Source organism: Nannobrachium achirus, assembly GCF_963921795.1.
Source record: "Nannobrachium achirus genome assembly, chromosome: 7".
NCBI classification, from domain to species: Eukaryota; Metazoa; Chordata; class Actinopteri; order Myctophiformes; family Myctophidae; genus Nannobrachium; species Nannobrachium achirus.
The window spans coordinates 44507790-44522520 of NC_137816.1; the positions used below are offsets into that span (position 1 = coordinate 44507790).

Sequence of the window (14731 nt, forward strand, 5' to 3'; positions counted from 1 at the left end):
TCGGGCTTTTGATCCGGTCGGGAGCGGATGGCGTCCTACGTCATTTTGTAGTCAATTTGGCCAGAAACACCAAACCGGAATCAGTTTTAACCCAAAACAATTCCCCGAGCTCAATTACATAATTTTAGTACCTACCCAATAAAACCCTTGATGCGGCGTATTTTTGTTGAAAAGTTTGTTTGGTATATCCATCTTTTAGTCCAACTTACGACTGGCAAGACTACACTCCTCTAGCATTTAAATAGGGATTGGGGAAACAAACGGGGAACCAAAACAAAGCAACGCCGCTTCTGCCATCCATTCTAGACCCGATCAACCGACCCGTTTAGTGAACAAGCACCAGGCTTTCCCCCCCGAGAAAGCCTGGTGATGCGAGGTTAGGCCTACACTTACTCAATGACAGTGACAATTTTGTCTTGTTTTCCCCCACGAGCCAGTTTGAAGTCTTTTAAGACTCGGTCCTGCTCATATTGTGTCACAAAATTGTTCATATTTAGGTTCCCTCTATATATCTTTCCCTTTTAAATACTGAAAAGGCATTTGCCTGCATATAGACCATTTCCACTGGCAGAAGACATAATCAATCAATACAGGCTTATTGCCATATTATTTAGGATCAAGCTTTTGCCTATTGTATAGTTTTCATCTCAAAAACTTTAGTGCTGTATTTATTTCCTCTTCCCACTGCAGACAAGGGAATTACAAGGTTCAGAAAAGTTTTATCTGGCTGTTATATATAGTTTATAATTTATAATCTGAACTTAACACTTCACGTCTCAAGGTCTCTTTATCAGCCATTGTATATTATTCCCTGTAATTGCATGCCAATGTTTGTTCCATCGCATGGATGCGAGATGTTTTAATGATTTAGAAACTTCCAGCACCCACTCAATACAGTAGTAGAGGACGCCAGTCACCCTGATGAAATACAAATGTATTCACTTTACAAAGGGAAAAACTCAGACTATGGAGAATGTTCTGTCCTCTCCCACACCTCCAGACTGCAGTGCTCTAGTTACTGTACTCAGAGTACTGTATAACTCTCCAATGAAGGTGGCTTCATATTTACATTACATACATACACACACACAGCAGACACCAGTAAACAGTAGTTCAGTGTTAATTTAACTCAAGAGCGTACAAATGCGTAACCAAACTGACCCATAGGGTTACATTTGTACTCCCTCTTGAGTTACAATTGGATCAATTAACACTGAGGATTTGCAGTAGGGCCACTGGTAAAACAAAATGATACCGATAGTAAACATGAGGGACAGAAACACAAATCTCTTTAATAAATACCATACATACACTTAACAAAAGGTACAACTAATCCAGCTGGTATGATACAAACCAAAAAATAAAGAAAATGCTTTTATGTTTGTACAAGCTGTTGTGGTATTCCATATATATATATATTTATATAATTTATATATTAAAACTATTTCAGACTTTTTACTATGAGGCCAAATAAAGCCAGACATTCATTTGTATATAACAGTTTCTTCTTTGTCAGCCTATTCGTTTGAAATAAACTTTTATACTATAGTGTCTCCAGATTCTGAGTGCAAATATCTATTCGTTATGGATGAAAACAGTAAAAACAACTAGTGAGGTAAACACAAACTTACACTATTCTCCCATTCAGATACAGTAAGACCCCTTACATTCCTAACGTAAAAGGCAATAAGTTAAAACATAAATATCAATCGTTTTACAAAGGAAACAACACAAACATGTAAATAATTTAAATAATAATAAAAAAAGAAAAGAAAACATGTCAACAATATCTTGTGCAAAACCAGAAGTGTACCTTTGTGTTTCTGCTTGGGGGGTGTGGGAGGGCATTAGGGATTGGACCAGACAAATGGGAGACATTGAAACCACAGTCACAGGAGTAAACACATCATCTTCCAAACAGGAATGTTCTAGCAGTGAGTCTGCCTCACAAACAGGCATTTGAGGGCAGGGTGGGCGGGCAGGCGTACAGATGGCAGAGACAGCAGAGTGAGAACACGCACGCACGCACGCACGCACGCACGCACGCACGCACGCACGCACGCACGCACGCAGAGGACCAGATCAGGCCAGCTCGGAGCTGTATGCCCGCTTACAGGTCAGAGTGTGAGACAGACAGGGCAGCCAGTGAAACAAGGGGTCACTACAGGAGCAATGCACCATCAACTCTTCCATAAGGGCAGAGAAAAGCCAGGAGGTGGGTGTGTGTGTGGGGGGGAGGGGGGGTGGGGGGGAACCCACTGAAACAAAATGCAGATTCCAACAACTCGATTCACACTGGAAACCACTGACTTAATAACAAACCACAGTGCTGGTTAAAAGTAGATGCTAAGAGATTTCAGCTGTGGGCACAAAATGACGACAGTTACACACTTTTAATTTTTTGCTTGAGCACTTTTACAGAGCACTATCAATAGACCTGTGATTGCACCGCGGAACGAGAACAGGACATGCATACTGTAGCTTCCCTATGGAACACTCTACGAGTAGAGATTTTAATCAATAAAATTACAATAAATCTAGCCTTCTTTTTTTATAAATCAAGTATGACACCTTTTCCTTGAGACTCTTTGCTTTCAGGCTTTGGAAAATCAAAATATCGGCAACTCCCCAGCCTGCCGCCCCCCCGGGTGCGATTTGCGCTGGAACGGTAAAAACGCGTTCGGAAACAAACCGTGCGCCCACTGAGAGGCTGTGGAAAAAAAGCACGGTTATCTCTCAACCAACCTTTCCTTTCCGCCCCTTTTCAGCTAAAACCACTTCTTTTTATGTCTAGCAAATGTTACATAAAATGCCTTGGTGTTCTCACTCTCCCTCGTGTCATGACTCTTTTAGCAGTGGAAGTTCACGTTACAGGATGTCAAACAGGTGGCTGGGGAGGTGGTAGCGGTCGGGGAGGACGCGCATCTTCAGCGTGCCGTCCGCCCCGCAGGTGAAGATGCGGTTGCCGGGCCGGGTCTCCACCTGCATGACCCCGGCGCCGATGTTGCGGAAGATGGACTGCTTGGCGTGCTCCGTGCTGAAGGAGTGCATGAGGGCGTGACCGGCCACCTTCCACACCTGGAGGGGGGACAAGAGAAGAGAAGCAGTGTGCGACTGCGCGTGAAAGTGGGAAACCATAGCCTCATTTGGCCTCAGTCATGCGATGGTGTCCTATGGGCAGGTGGTTCTCAAACCTTTTCATGTCAAGGACCCCAAATTGACACTTATTGGCCCGCGGACCCTCATTTAATGGTATTTCTATCTACAGTATGAGACCCAAATTTATATTGTAAAATCAATGTTAAATTTAATTCTGGGAGTGTACACATGGAACCAAATGGACCCGTTAGGGTTCATTTGGTTCCATTCGTTACATACCCAATAAGGATCCATTTGGTTCTCAACTATCATTTGGCTGGGGACCCCCTGGAACTCCCTTGAAAAGATATGCCAGGAACCCCCATTAGAGAAGATATGTACGGCTCTATCAGTGATTCTCAACCATTTTAATTTCAAGGACGCCCAGTTTGACATGAATTAGTCTATCTCTGAGACCCCAATTTATATTGTAAAATCAATGCTACTCAAGAGAGTGTACAGATGGAACCAAATCAACCTTAACAGGTCCAGCTGGTTCTATTTGTACACTCTCAGAGTTACATATCCAATAAGGGTCCATTTGGTTCCTAACTATCATCTAGCTGGGGACCCCGCACCCCACTTTGAGAACCAACGTCCTATGGCGGAAATATCCCATCTAAAAGCTTCAGCGTGTCATTTTGTGATGCTCTGTGAGCTTGAAGATCGGCTATTTCCAGCACGGGACACACAATGTACAATAAATCTGAGTTAATGTGTCTAGCGGTTGAGTGGCGAGCGGCGAGCAGGTCACCTTCATGTTCCCCTCGGCCGAGCCGGTAACGAAGAAGTCTTCGGAGGCGTCCAGGGCCATGGCCTTGATGGCCGAGTCGTGGGCCTGGAAGGTGTGCAGCAGCTGCCTCTGGCGGATGTCGAAGACGCACACGAAGCCCTTCCTGCCCCCAGTGATCAGCAGCTGCTGTCTGGGGGCGTACTGCAGCACCGTGGCGCCGTTCTCATGGCAGGGGAAGGCTGGCGGTACAAGAGCACATGTGAAACGTGTGTTGGTTAAACCAGTGGTTTTCAACCTTTTCAGGCCACGACCCCCCAAAATAATCATATTTCAACCGGGGACCAGCCAACCCTGCACAAGCACTTGGAATTGTAGGAGTTGGCATTACATTTAGTTTGACCTGATCTGTTCCATTGTGAAAATAGCCGATCTACATGCTCACAATTGTCTCACGTTGCGAGGCGTTGTGAGCATGTAGATCTGCTATTTTCACAATTTCCTCCTCTAATATTTGACAGTTTGACCAGTGTTTGACCAGAGGTAATAAAAAGGTCTTTAAAGTCACTTTTTGTCACTTTAGAAATGTGCAGATACCCTGTATACACTTATACTGTAAGTTGGTCTGTTTACTGTTGAGTGAGAAAACAATGTTAACATTTAGCTAAACATCTGGGGACCCCCCAAAATAATTTGGGGACAACTATGGGTTTTTCGCAGTAGCTTTGATGAACAGTATTTTCTTTTTTTATTCTAAGAAGAAATGTCTTAACAGTGCCTTTAAATACACTATTTCACTTCATGTAAAACACTAAATGCAGTTGTCAAAGTGCAAATTTCATTCCACTTTAGTCAAAACATATTTCCATTGTGGTCTTCTGTAAAGTGTGGTTTCTTTGGGTTGTGGTGGTCAGGGGGTGGTGGTAGTAGCAGAGACATACAGAAACAATAATACATAAATGTATACAATTTTACCGTTCTAGACAAGTAAAATAGAAAAAACAACAAGGGTACGCTATTGCTATTCAGAAAATATTCTACTGTTTTGGGGATTGCACTTTTGCAGTTTTTGGTTAACTCATTCCCTGCCAGGCCCGATAGTCCCGAGATTATTCCAATGTCTTTCCCCGCCAGGCCCGATAGTCCCGAGAATAATAATAATAAAAAAAAAAAATCAAACATTTTTTTTGACCCCAAAAAATGGAGTAGGCATGATAGCAATCGCGAAATTGCATGTTTAACCCCCATAGCAACCCCATCTTTCAAGCATGGCAGCCATTTTGGCAGCCATCTTTGTTAAACATAGTGGCTGTTATCTCATGAATGCCTGAACGGATTTCCATTCGGATTTTTTTGTTTGAAAGCTGTGAGCAATGTGGACACACGTGGTGCATTATCTAGGCATGGGTGTGCATGATCCGTGCACACCCAATTACATGGAAGTCTATGGAGACGAATGGCAGGTGGGAGTACGGAGGTATGTTAAAATGGCGGTCAATGTGTTAATGAGGTTGGAGATGAGTTTCAGGACATCCAAGCCATTGAGACAAACCAGGTTTCTTACCGTGGACCATGCTGTGGCCGGGCGAAACCAGAGTATCCCACAGGCATACATTTCTGTGGAGGAAGCACATCAACACGAGTGTTAATTGAAAAAAAAGAAAACAATAATGCCAAGGGAAAACAGCACATTAACAAGCTCATAACTAGGTATGTTGCAACTCATTGTGGCCTTGTAGTTCCGGTATTTTCTGCAAAGGGGAGGGATTTGGGGAAATAGGAGCAGATCAAGCACAGAGACAACCCCGATCAATTAAGTAATTAGTTGACCATGGAACATTGGGGGGGATGGGAAAGAAGGAAGAAAAACAACAAAAAATATGGGCAAATGTGAGAAATACTGTGATATATTGTATTGTCATTCATAATGTGCTCAATAAAACAAATATTTAAAAAAAAAAAAGTAATTAGTTGACTAAATATAGAGGGTTGAACAGGTTAAATAGCTGACCTGCTGTCGTTGGACTGTCCGGCCGTGGCGATGAGGCTAGAAGACGTGATGAAGGCGAAGTCACCGCAGGTCTTAGTGTGGCACTGCCAACTCTGATGTCAGGGATGAGCAAGTAGAGGGACAGCAGGTTTCAAAAGGTTAAGTAACGGTTTGATCACAAACAGAGTTCATAGACATCTCCTGACCACGCCTCACACTGACTGTTGAGCTGCAGTGAACAATATGATTGGCCAGTGGATACATTATTTTACTTGGCTATTGTTCACAATTGCATCTAATACAAAAATGTTAACATTTTTAAAATACGGATGAACATGCTCTTTTATGGCACGACTTCCTATCAATGATTTTTAAATTCACAAATGAATCTGGAACCACACTGCAATCTGGAGTGTTCATTTAATCACTTTCACCTTGGCATCCTTGTTTTTGGCATGCCATTACATGTGATTTTATTTTTTATCACAAATCTTCACAAATAGCTAGGGATGCCCCGATCAGGGTTTTTTTGCTCCCGATCCGATACCGATCAAATATTATTGCTTCCGATTCGATCCCGATCTTTCCCGATCCGATCTTTTGGTAAGGCATTAAGAAGAAAAAAAAAATCTATTCATTCTATCACTTGGTTCTCAACCTTTTCAGGCCGTGACCCCCAAAATAATCATATTTTAACTGGGGACCCCCGACCCTGAAGAGTTGAGGAAGTATATTTTGTATAACACGGTTCTATTGTGAAAATAGCAGATCTACATGCTCACAACTCCTCGCGTTGCGAGGCGTTGTGAGCATGTAGATCGGCTATTTTCACAATTTCTGGCTTTAATATTTGACAATTTGGCCAATGTTTAATTTGTCATTTTAGAGGTATTAAAAAGTCCTTAATTTTTCACTTTCGAAATGTGCAGATACCCTCTATACACTTAAACTTTATGTTGATTTGTTTACTGTTGAGAGAGAAAACAATGTTGCACATTAAGTTAATCATCTGGGGACCCCCCCAAAATAATTTGAGGACCCCCCTGGGGGTCCCGACCCACAGGTTGAGAACCACTGAGCTAGTTGACAGTGCAGAGAGACATAATTGCCTTCCTTTGATCCATTAGCAAGGGGCCAATTACTACTTATTGGCATCAGCTGCCAGCTGTACAATCACCTTCCCTCTGCAGTGCTCTGTCTGTCTCATTTCTCCAAAAGCCCTTGAATATGATTGAAAATGATTAAGGATTACTGTGATTATGGTAAGCTTACATTTCATATCGCATTCACCTTACCTGTAACTTTCAGTACTCCCAGAAAATATGTTTTTGAAAAAAAAAAAAAAAAAAAAAAAAAAAACTTTTTTTTTTTTTCCCCGATCTCCGATCTTATAAAAACGGCCATATCGGCGGCCGATCCGATCACGTGATCGGGCAACACTACAAATAGCAGATCTAAAGATCACGACAACGGCTTGGTCTTTTTCAGCTACTTTCAAAAAAAGTTAAAAATGATAAAATAGGGCTTAAGTGACCAACTCTCGAGAGGACTTCTCTCGAGAGCTTAAAAGTTAAAGGAACCCTCGGCATATGACACCATGTATACTGTATGCTCTCACCAGATAAGGTTTTGGGTTGGAGGAGGTCTGGTTAACCTGCCATAAACTCAGGAAACCCTCTCCATCCGCAACTCCGCACTGCAAGGATAAGAAAAGAAAGAAAGACAGAGGAGAAGAGTGCCGACAAGTTAGACAGAGATAGACAAAACATGGCTGGTTGAGTGTGAGCACATGCATCTCACAGCATGTACCTTATTGCCTTGGGAGTTGAAGTAGAGGCGCGTGACCCTGGCGTTGCCTGCCTGTCTGAAGCAGATGAGCTGCTGCGGTCGGTTCCACTCGAACATCCTCACACTGCCGTCCTGAGCGCCCGTCATGTCTGACAGACAAGACAGAGAAGCACCGTTTAACCTCTAAAAATGTCTTCTAAATCCTAATGGTTTTCTGAGAAAATATATACATACATCTATATTTCTATGTCAGTGGTGCTCAAACATTGTAATGTCAGAATTATAGAATTATATGTGTTTGACCGCCCGAGAAAGATTGATTTGAGTTACAAATGTTCGCTTTAAAGATATTTATATTCAAAGATTTGCACACATTTTCATGATTTTTCAAAAATAGCAGATCTAAAAGCTCATAGCTATGAGTTTGTATATCTGCTATTTTTTTGAATAGTAAAGTATAAAATAATGGTTAAAGAAATGCACCAGTGTACTGGGGAGATTTTTGGGTACTTACAATACTGATATATGGGATGGGATGTCATTCGCTTCACATTATTGAGGTTCCTCTTCATGATCTGAAAACAAACATCAATTCTCAGAATGAGTTTTTTTTTCTTTGCATAAATCTGATTGAAAACATATTTCAGCAGAGCACTTTTCCATGAAAAAATAACTATTTAAGCAGCATGTGTTTTCTTGGTTGTTTTGTAAGACATTTGGGTGTAAATTGACTAAATTATGACACAGCTCTCATTTCCTTACTTCCTCTAGTGGTTGCAGCAACTTTCTAGGGCGTTTATCGCTGCTGAATCAATTCACACATGCTATGCTCTAGTCTAGAAAGCAACGGTGCTAACAACAGGGGAGAGTGACACGTGACCACAACAATGTATACACTTCATTACAAAGTGGATGAATTATGGCAAACGTTAACGATGTTGGAGATAATCCTCCTGACCTAGCCAAGGATTCCCGGTTGAGATACAGTAGGGATGGGATGATGATCGTTATTATCGTTTATCGTGATAAAAAAAACACTCACAATAATCGTATCGTGGAGATTTGAATTTAACGTGAAATTATCCTCCGCCACTTTTTATTTGGCAAGCTGCATATCCGGTACCATTTAAACCCTCTAATTCGTAATATACTTGATACAGTCCTTTTTTCACGACACCAAATCTATTTGACAAAAAAAAAAGCAGATCTACTAGCTCACAACGCGTCGCAACGCCGGGTGGTGAGCTTGTAGATCTGCCATTTTTTGGCAAATGTTCTGCCCTAGGATAATGGATCAGGATGTTGGGGACATTTTGATTATCGCGGTAATAATAAATCGCCATTTCTTTGGTCACAATAATCGTGACATGAAATTTTCATATTGTCCCATTCCTGGTACTGAGAAACGCCAATTGAAAGCTAATGAACCTATATGACACCCTGCAGCGTCTGACAGGGAGTGGGGTGGTGCTCTGGGACACCAAGAACCCTGGCTGCATGCTGTCTGACGCATATCTGCACCTTGGGGGTTGCTGGCCATAGGGGGACTATCAGTCCTTATGCAGCGCTATCTATCCAACACAAACACACTCCCAGTCTACACAGATTAAGCAAGGAGGCTGTTTAGTCTTTGGCCTGAGGCAGATAGCTGTGCAAACTGGACGCATAAGAAAAGTCCAAGTCTAGGACCAACTGCTTTCTTAATTGTACATCAAAACATGTCCTTATCGCCATACTTTTTTTTAAATGATCCAAATTCAAATAAATGTAAACAGTATATGGTAACCAAATAATATGCAGGATCAACCATAGAGCGTTATGGTTGAGTGGTCTCAAGGCTCAACACCAAAGCTCCCATTCCCCCTGTTGGCAACTACTTGCAACTACAGGACTCTTGGTGACATTGGGGAACTGGCCGTCTCACAGCTGTGTTATGTGCAAATGCTATGACTGCAGTATAGTGTCGTACCACACTGGCTCCCATGCTGGTCTGCCCACTGCCCAGCCAGGGCATGGAGGAAGCCACGGGCATCTGTTGCTGGGCAAAGGACGCAGGGTTACTGGCCTGGGCGATGTTGGTCTGAGACGAGCGGTAATCTGCATCATCAGAGCTGTAAAACACAATATGAGGACCATGGTCAAACGTCTTCAAGTAGGGCTGTCACGATTATGACATTTTACATGACGATTAATTGTCACCCAAATAATTGCGATTAACGATTTAATTGTGTATTTGTCGTTGACAATTATATTTCCGTTTGGTTTGTAGGCTTTGAAGTTGCACATGGCAATCATGACACATATCTTAAATATACAAAGGAATGACTGACATATTTGACAATTTTTTACTTCAAAAATAACATTGCTAGTGGAAATAGCCGATCTACAAGCTCACAACGTGCCGCATCGCGACACGTTGTGAGCTTGTAGATATGGAATTTCCACTACTTTTTGAAAGTGTTTGAAACTATATTAATTTATAAATATTTAACCAATGATAAGTATTGACAAAAGCTTTTGGCTACATAGTAACTGCATTGGATGCATTGGAGCGCATCAGGTTCTTCCTTCCATTTTATGAAAAGTAACAGTCTTGGACATACAAGGCTTCTGCCCGACAGTGACGATAGCCCAGTTCCAGAGTATTGCAACATCGTCTGTGTTAATTTCGTAGACTAAAACTTTGACGGAAAATGTTTGTCGACTACCTTTTTTCAAAGATGAAAACTAAATAAAAACTACGCTATTATGACTAATACTAAGACTAAATATATTGACAATGTCGTCAACAAATTAAAAAATGTACTATGTTTGGTTGGTCTGAAAATAGCAGATCTACAAGCTCACACTGCGATGCGTTGTGAACTTTGGATCGGCCATTTTCAACATGCAACCAAGTGTAAAATCAGGCAGCAAGACTCCATCAAGGCCCACTAAAATCTATTTTTGTCGACAGAATAAACTGTAGATTTAGTCGAGTAAAATATTACGATATTTAGTCGACTGAAACTCGACTAAAACTAAAATATTTTAGATGACTAAAATATGACTCATTCACTTATTCAAAAGACTATGACTAAAACTAAATCAACGTTTGCTGTCAGAGTTAACACTGGTCTGTATGGAACATCTTCTGGAGCCTGACCTGCGGGACTCCTTGTCGAAGTCCTCTCCTATCCAGGTGTAGGGCTGGGCGGCCACCAGGGTGGAGACGTCCACCTCCTGGACATCATGGGTGGATGCCAGCACGATCTCATTGGAGTTGGCCTGGTGAAGGAGAGAGAACAGAGCAGACCCAGAGAAAGAGAGATCATCAACAAATAAAAACTAGACAAAAACGTTAGGGAGGGACTAGTGGAGAAGAGATCTAGTAGTGCTCGGGTTTTGCACTCTGAAAACGGCTATTTTCAGCAGGCAACCAAGTGTAAAATCGTCTATTACGACGCCACCAAGGCCTGCCAAAATAGACGGTTGTCGACAAAATCACTGTAGATTTAGTTGACTGAAATCTTATTATATTTAGTCGACTAAAACTAGACTCAAACCTTTAAGATGACTAAAATATGACAAAAACTAAAGGACATTTAATTCAAAAGACTAAAACTAAACTAAATCAAAGATTTCAGTCAAAATTTACACTGGAGCAAAGAGAGGGATAGTTCTGCAGGCAGTAAAGGAAAAAGAAAACATAATGTTAACTGTAACAGACCGAAAACCTCAATCTGAAATGAACTTCATTCAGTGTGTGGATTTTTCCCCATCCAAGTTGTTGATGAGGTTTCGGCGGGATAATATGCACATTATTCCCCTACTTTTACCCAGTTAACTCTTACCCTGTTAATGGCAAAGGCCATGATGATGTCGGACTCCTTGTGGATGATTTTAGCCTTTCCTCCTGGGTAGCCCAGATCAGCCTCCACCTGGAAGACACATTATGACCAAAAATGTGTTTTTTAATGTGCCAAATGTGACCACTGACACGATACCCTGCTGCATTATAGCCTTAAACCGCCCCAACACAGTGTGCATGCACGTTAGCAGTGGTGGAAAAGGTACTCAGATACTACTTAATAAAAGTATCAATACTGCATTATAGAAATATTCTGTTAGAAGTAAAAGTCCGGAATTCAAAATGTACTTGAGAAAAAGTATGAAAGTGTTAGCATCAAAATGTACTTAAAGTACAAAAAGTAAAAGTACAAAAATGTTTGAAAATAGCAGATCTACAAGCGTGCAACGCGTTGTGATGCGACGCGTTGTGAGATTGTAGATCGGCCATTTTCAAATAGCCTAGGTATAAAATAGGGCTAAAGTGGTTCATGTATGATTCATAAGATTATAATTTAAATATGCAATATAACTAGTAACTAAAGTTTTCAAATAAACGTAGTGGAGTAAAAGTGCAATATTTGGATCCAAGATGTAGTGGAGTAGAAGTAAAAGTATTGGAAATTGGAAATACTCCAGTAAAGTACAAATACCTCAAAATTGTGCTTAAGTACAGTACTTAAGTAAATGTACTTGGTTACTTTACACCAGTGCAGGTTAGTAGGACTATGTGCAACATCTCTGAACATAGATCACATTTACAAGGTGGATTAGTGCATTTTGGCTCCAGCAGGAACATCTGGCCAGGAAAAAGTGAGTGAGAAACACAGCTGGGTGCGTGAGTGTTACTGGCAAGTGGAAAGAGGTGAGGCCAGGTAAGCTGAAAAATCAAGCCCCCCCCAATTAGATATTAGAGATCTTTGTATTGGAGTTGATTTCTGCTAAACGGATGAGGCAGGTGGAAAGAATGGATTGGAGCAGTCACTATCAGACCAGACTGGAGGAAAAAAACATAAAAACCCTTGAGACCAATTTATACCTCTTTGTACGACCGTGACGCTTGTTTTTTTGGTTGTTGTTGATAAAAACAGACAAAGTATACATTTGACACTATACTGCAAATGTATACCCAGACCAAAACACCTCATACTGAATTATTTGACACATTATGATTATGTGCCCCCCGAAATACATTTAAAAAGAAACATCTAAATGATCTCATTCATCCAAGCTCGGCTGTCGGGCTGTGTAGTGACTCCTCCAGACAGAGAGACAGACGGACAGATGGACGCCCAGAGCCAGATACCTGGGAAGATGAGGGGTATTACCTTGCTCAGACGGCTAGCTCCTGCTAACCTATTTAGGCTTAGATGGTCCATATGGTTCTCTACAGACTACAGAACACACAATGTGGACGCAGAACACGGTTACACAGCACAACACAACACACATGCACAAACACAAAACGGAGAACGAAAAGAGAATGACAAGGGTTGATAGGATCTTTGATGAACACACAAAGTGGAGTGTAAGGAAATGGGCTACAGTTGTGTGGTGTGCAGGAGTGAATAGCAAACAGCAAACATTGGTTTTGCTACTGAAAGTAGGTACTATAAATGTAATCTGAACTCATGATCTCTGCATATCATTAATAATCGAATGGAAGCATCAAGTACTAGAGTTTATATTTACAGCTTTGTTCAGACAGAGAAATAGTGTGGTTGCCCTAACAGGACAACTACACTATAGTACTTGTCCGACTTTATTTCAGAATAAACTTTATTTTTCCGGCAACTCCTCCCGCAGTTTTTACAATTTATGTCAAATCGCTTGCATTTTGTTAAGAGATACACTATATCGTTTAATTTATAATAATTTATTTGTGAATACAGTTTCTCCATTGACTTGAATGGGAAGATGCAAAAATGTATCCTTTCCCAAATATGGAGATGACTGACATCAGAGATGTCTGACATCATAGACCGCATAAGACTGACACAATGTCCATATATGGGCATTCCAAGATACGTGCTTAATATTTATGACATCAGGGATCTCCATATATGGGCATAAAAGGGACAGGGACGGAATTAATTGTGTGTGTGAGTCGCATCACGGCAACCACTTGCAATTTCCCAGAATTGCATCTTTCTAGTTAGAAACCATTGTAGACATCACATGCCCACTATGAGATTATTAAGTACAATAATGATAAACAGCATCATTTGGGCGAGTTCAGGAAAGAACAAAAATATACATGCATTTTGTTCTTATCAGACAAGATGATAAACCACAAAGGGGGCAAATCATTAAGCAACATCATCATCCAGACAGCAGGAGAGATGCTGACCTCGCACTGCTTCCTCTTCTTGGTGAAGATGAAGCGAATCAGCGTCTCCTGGAGCATCTCCTGTTTCACCATGAAATGCCAGAGTCGTCTGGCTGGGAAGGAGAGGTGGTTCCTGGTCCTGGAAGAGGACAAAACCCCAAACAAATAAAAACCACAGCAGGAAACCTAGAGCGCTGTTCCAAGACATTACACCAGGGCTTCTCAACCTGTGGGGGTCCCCAGATGATTAACTTAATGTGCAACATTGTTTCTCACTTTTGAATACCTCTAAAATGACAAATTAAACATTGGCCAAAATGTAATATATTAGAGACAGAATTGTGAAAATAGCCGATCTACATGCTCACAAGCATGTAGACCAGCTATTTTCACAATAGAACCATGTTATACAAAATGTACTGCCTCAACTCTTAGTGATCCTCAGGGTGGGGGGGGGGGGGGGGGGGGGTCCCCAGTTAAAATATGATTATTTTGGGGGTCACAGCCTGAAAAGGTTGAGAACCACTGCATTACACAATAAAATACAAATCACAGATAAAAAGAAAAGTAAACTCACTTGAAAGGTGTGTTGTCGGGCTCCAGCATGGCCTTGTGTCGGAGTATGGCGGGCCCCCCTCCTGCACTCATGTCATTGGGGAAGGTGTTGATGTAGTTGGGAGGCGGGCCTTCAAACTTGTTCATCCTCTCCAGAAGCATCTGCTCCCAGTTCTCCAGAGTCTTCAGCACAGCGTTGCACAGAGGAGAGCTCACTGGCAGCTCTGAAACACACAGCCATTCAACCACAGGTCAACTCTGACCTAGGATTGGGTAACTGACAGAGCAACTGTTTCTATTTTCATATTATCGGCATAGAAAAAAAGATTAATTGGTGATCATCGATTCAATTGGTGAAATGCGATCCTGTAAG

At 41.6% G+C, this 14731-nt stretch overlaps 1 protein-coding gene across 1 annotated transcript in view; it reads right to left on the minus strand.

Annotated features, from left to right (window-relative positions):
- Window positions 1–1330: 1330 nt before the first annotated feature.
- dmxl2 (Dmx-like 2) overlaps window positions 1331–14731 on the minus strand; it is a 66348-nt gene continuing 52947 nt past the window's right edge. The window contains exons 42-54 of the mRNA XM_080730804.1: window positions 14381–14582; window positions 13825–13942; window positions 12803–12868; window positions 11480–11566; window positions 10792–10913; window positions 9616–9757; window positions 8161–8221; window positions 7668–7795; window positions 7477–7554; window positions 5880–5971; window positions 5433–5485; window positions 3893–4110; window positions 1331–3078 (exon numbers count right to left, since the gene is read on the minus strand). Of these exons, the coding sequence (XP_080586930.1) occupies window positions 2869–3078; window positions 3893–4110; window positions 5433–5485; window positions 5880–5971; window positions 7477–7554; window positions 7668–7795; window positions 8161–8221; window positions 9616–9757; window positions 10792–10913; window positions 11480–11566; window positions 12803–12868; window positions 13825–13942; window positions 14381–14582 (1577 nt within the window). The 3' untranslated portion in view covers window positions 1331–2868. The remainder of the gene's footprint in view (window positions 3079–3892; window positions 4111–5432; window positions 5486–5879; window positions 5972–7476; window positions 7555–7667; window positions 7796–8160; window positions 8222–9615; window positions 9758–10791; window positions 10914–11479; window positions 11567–12802; window positions 12869–13824; window positions 13943–14380; window positions 14583–14731) is intronic.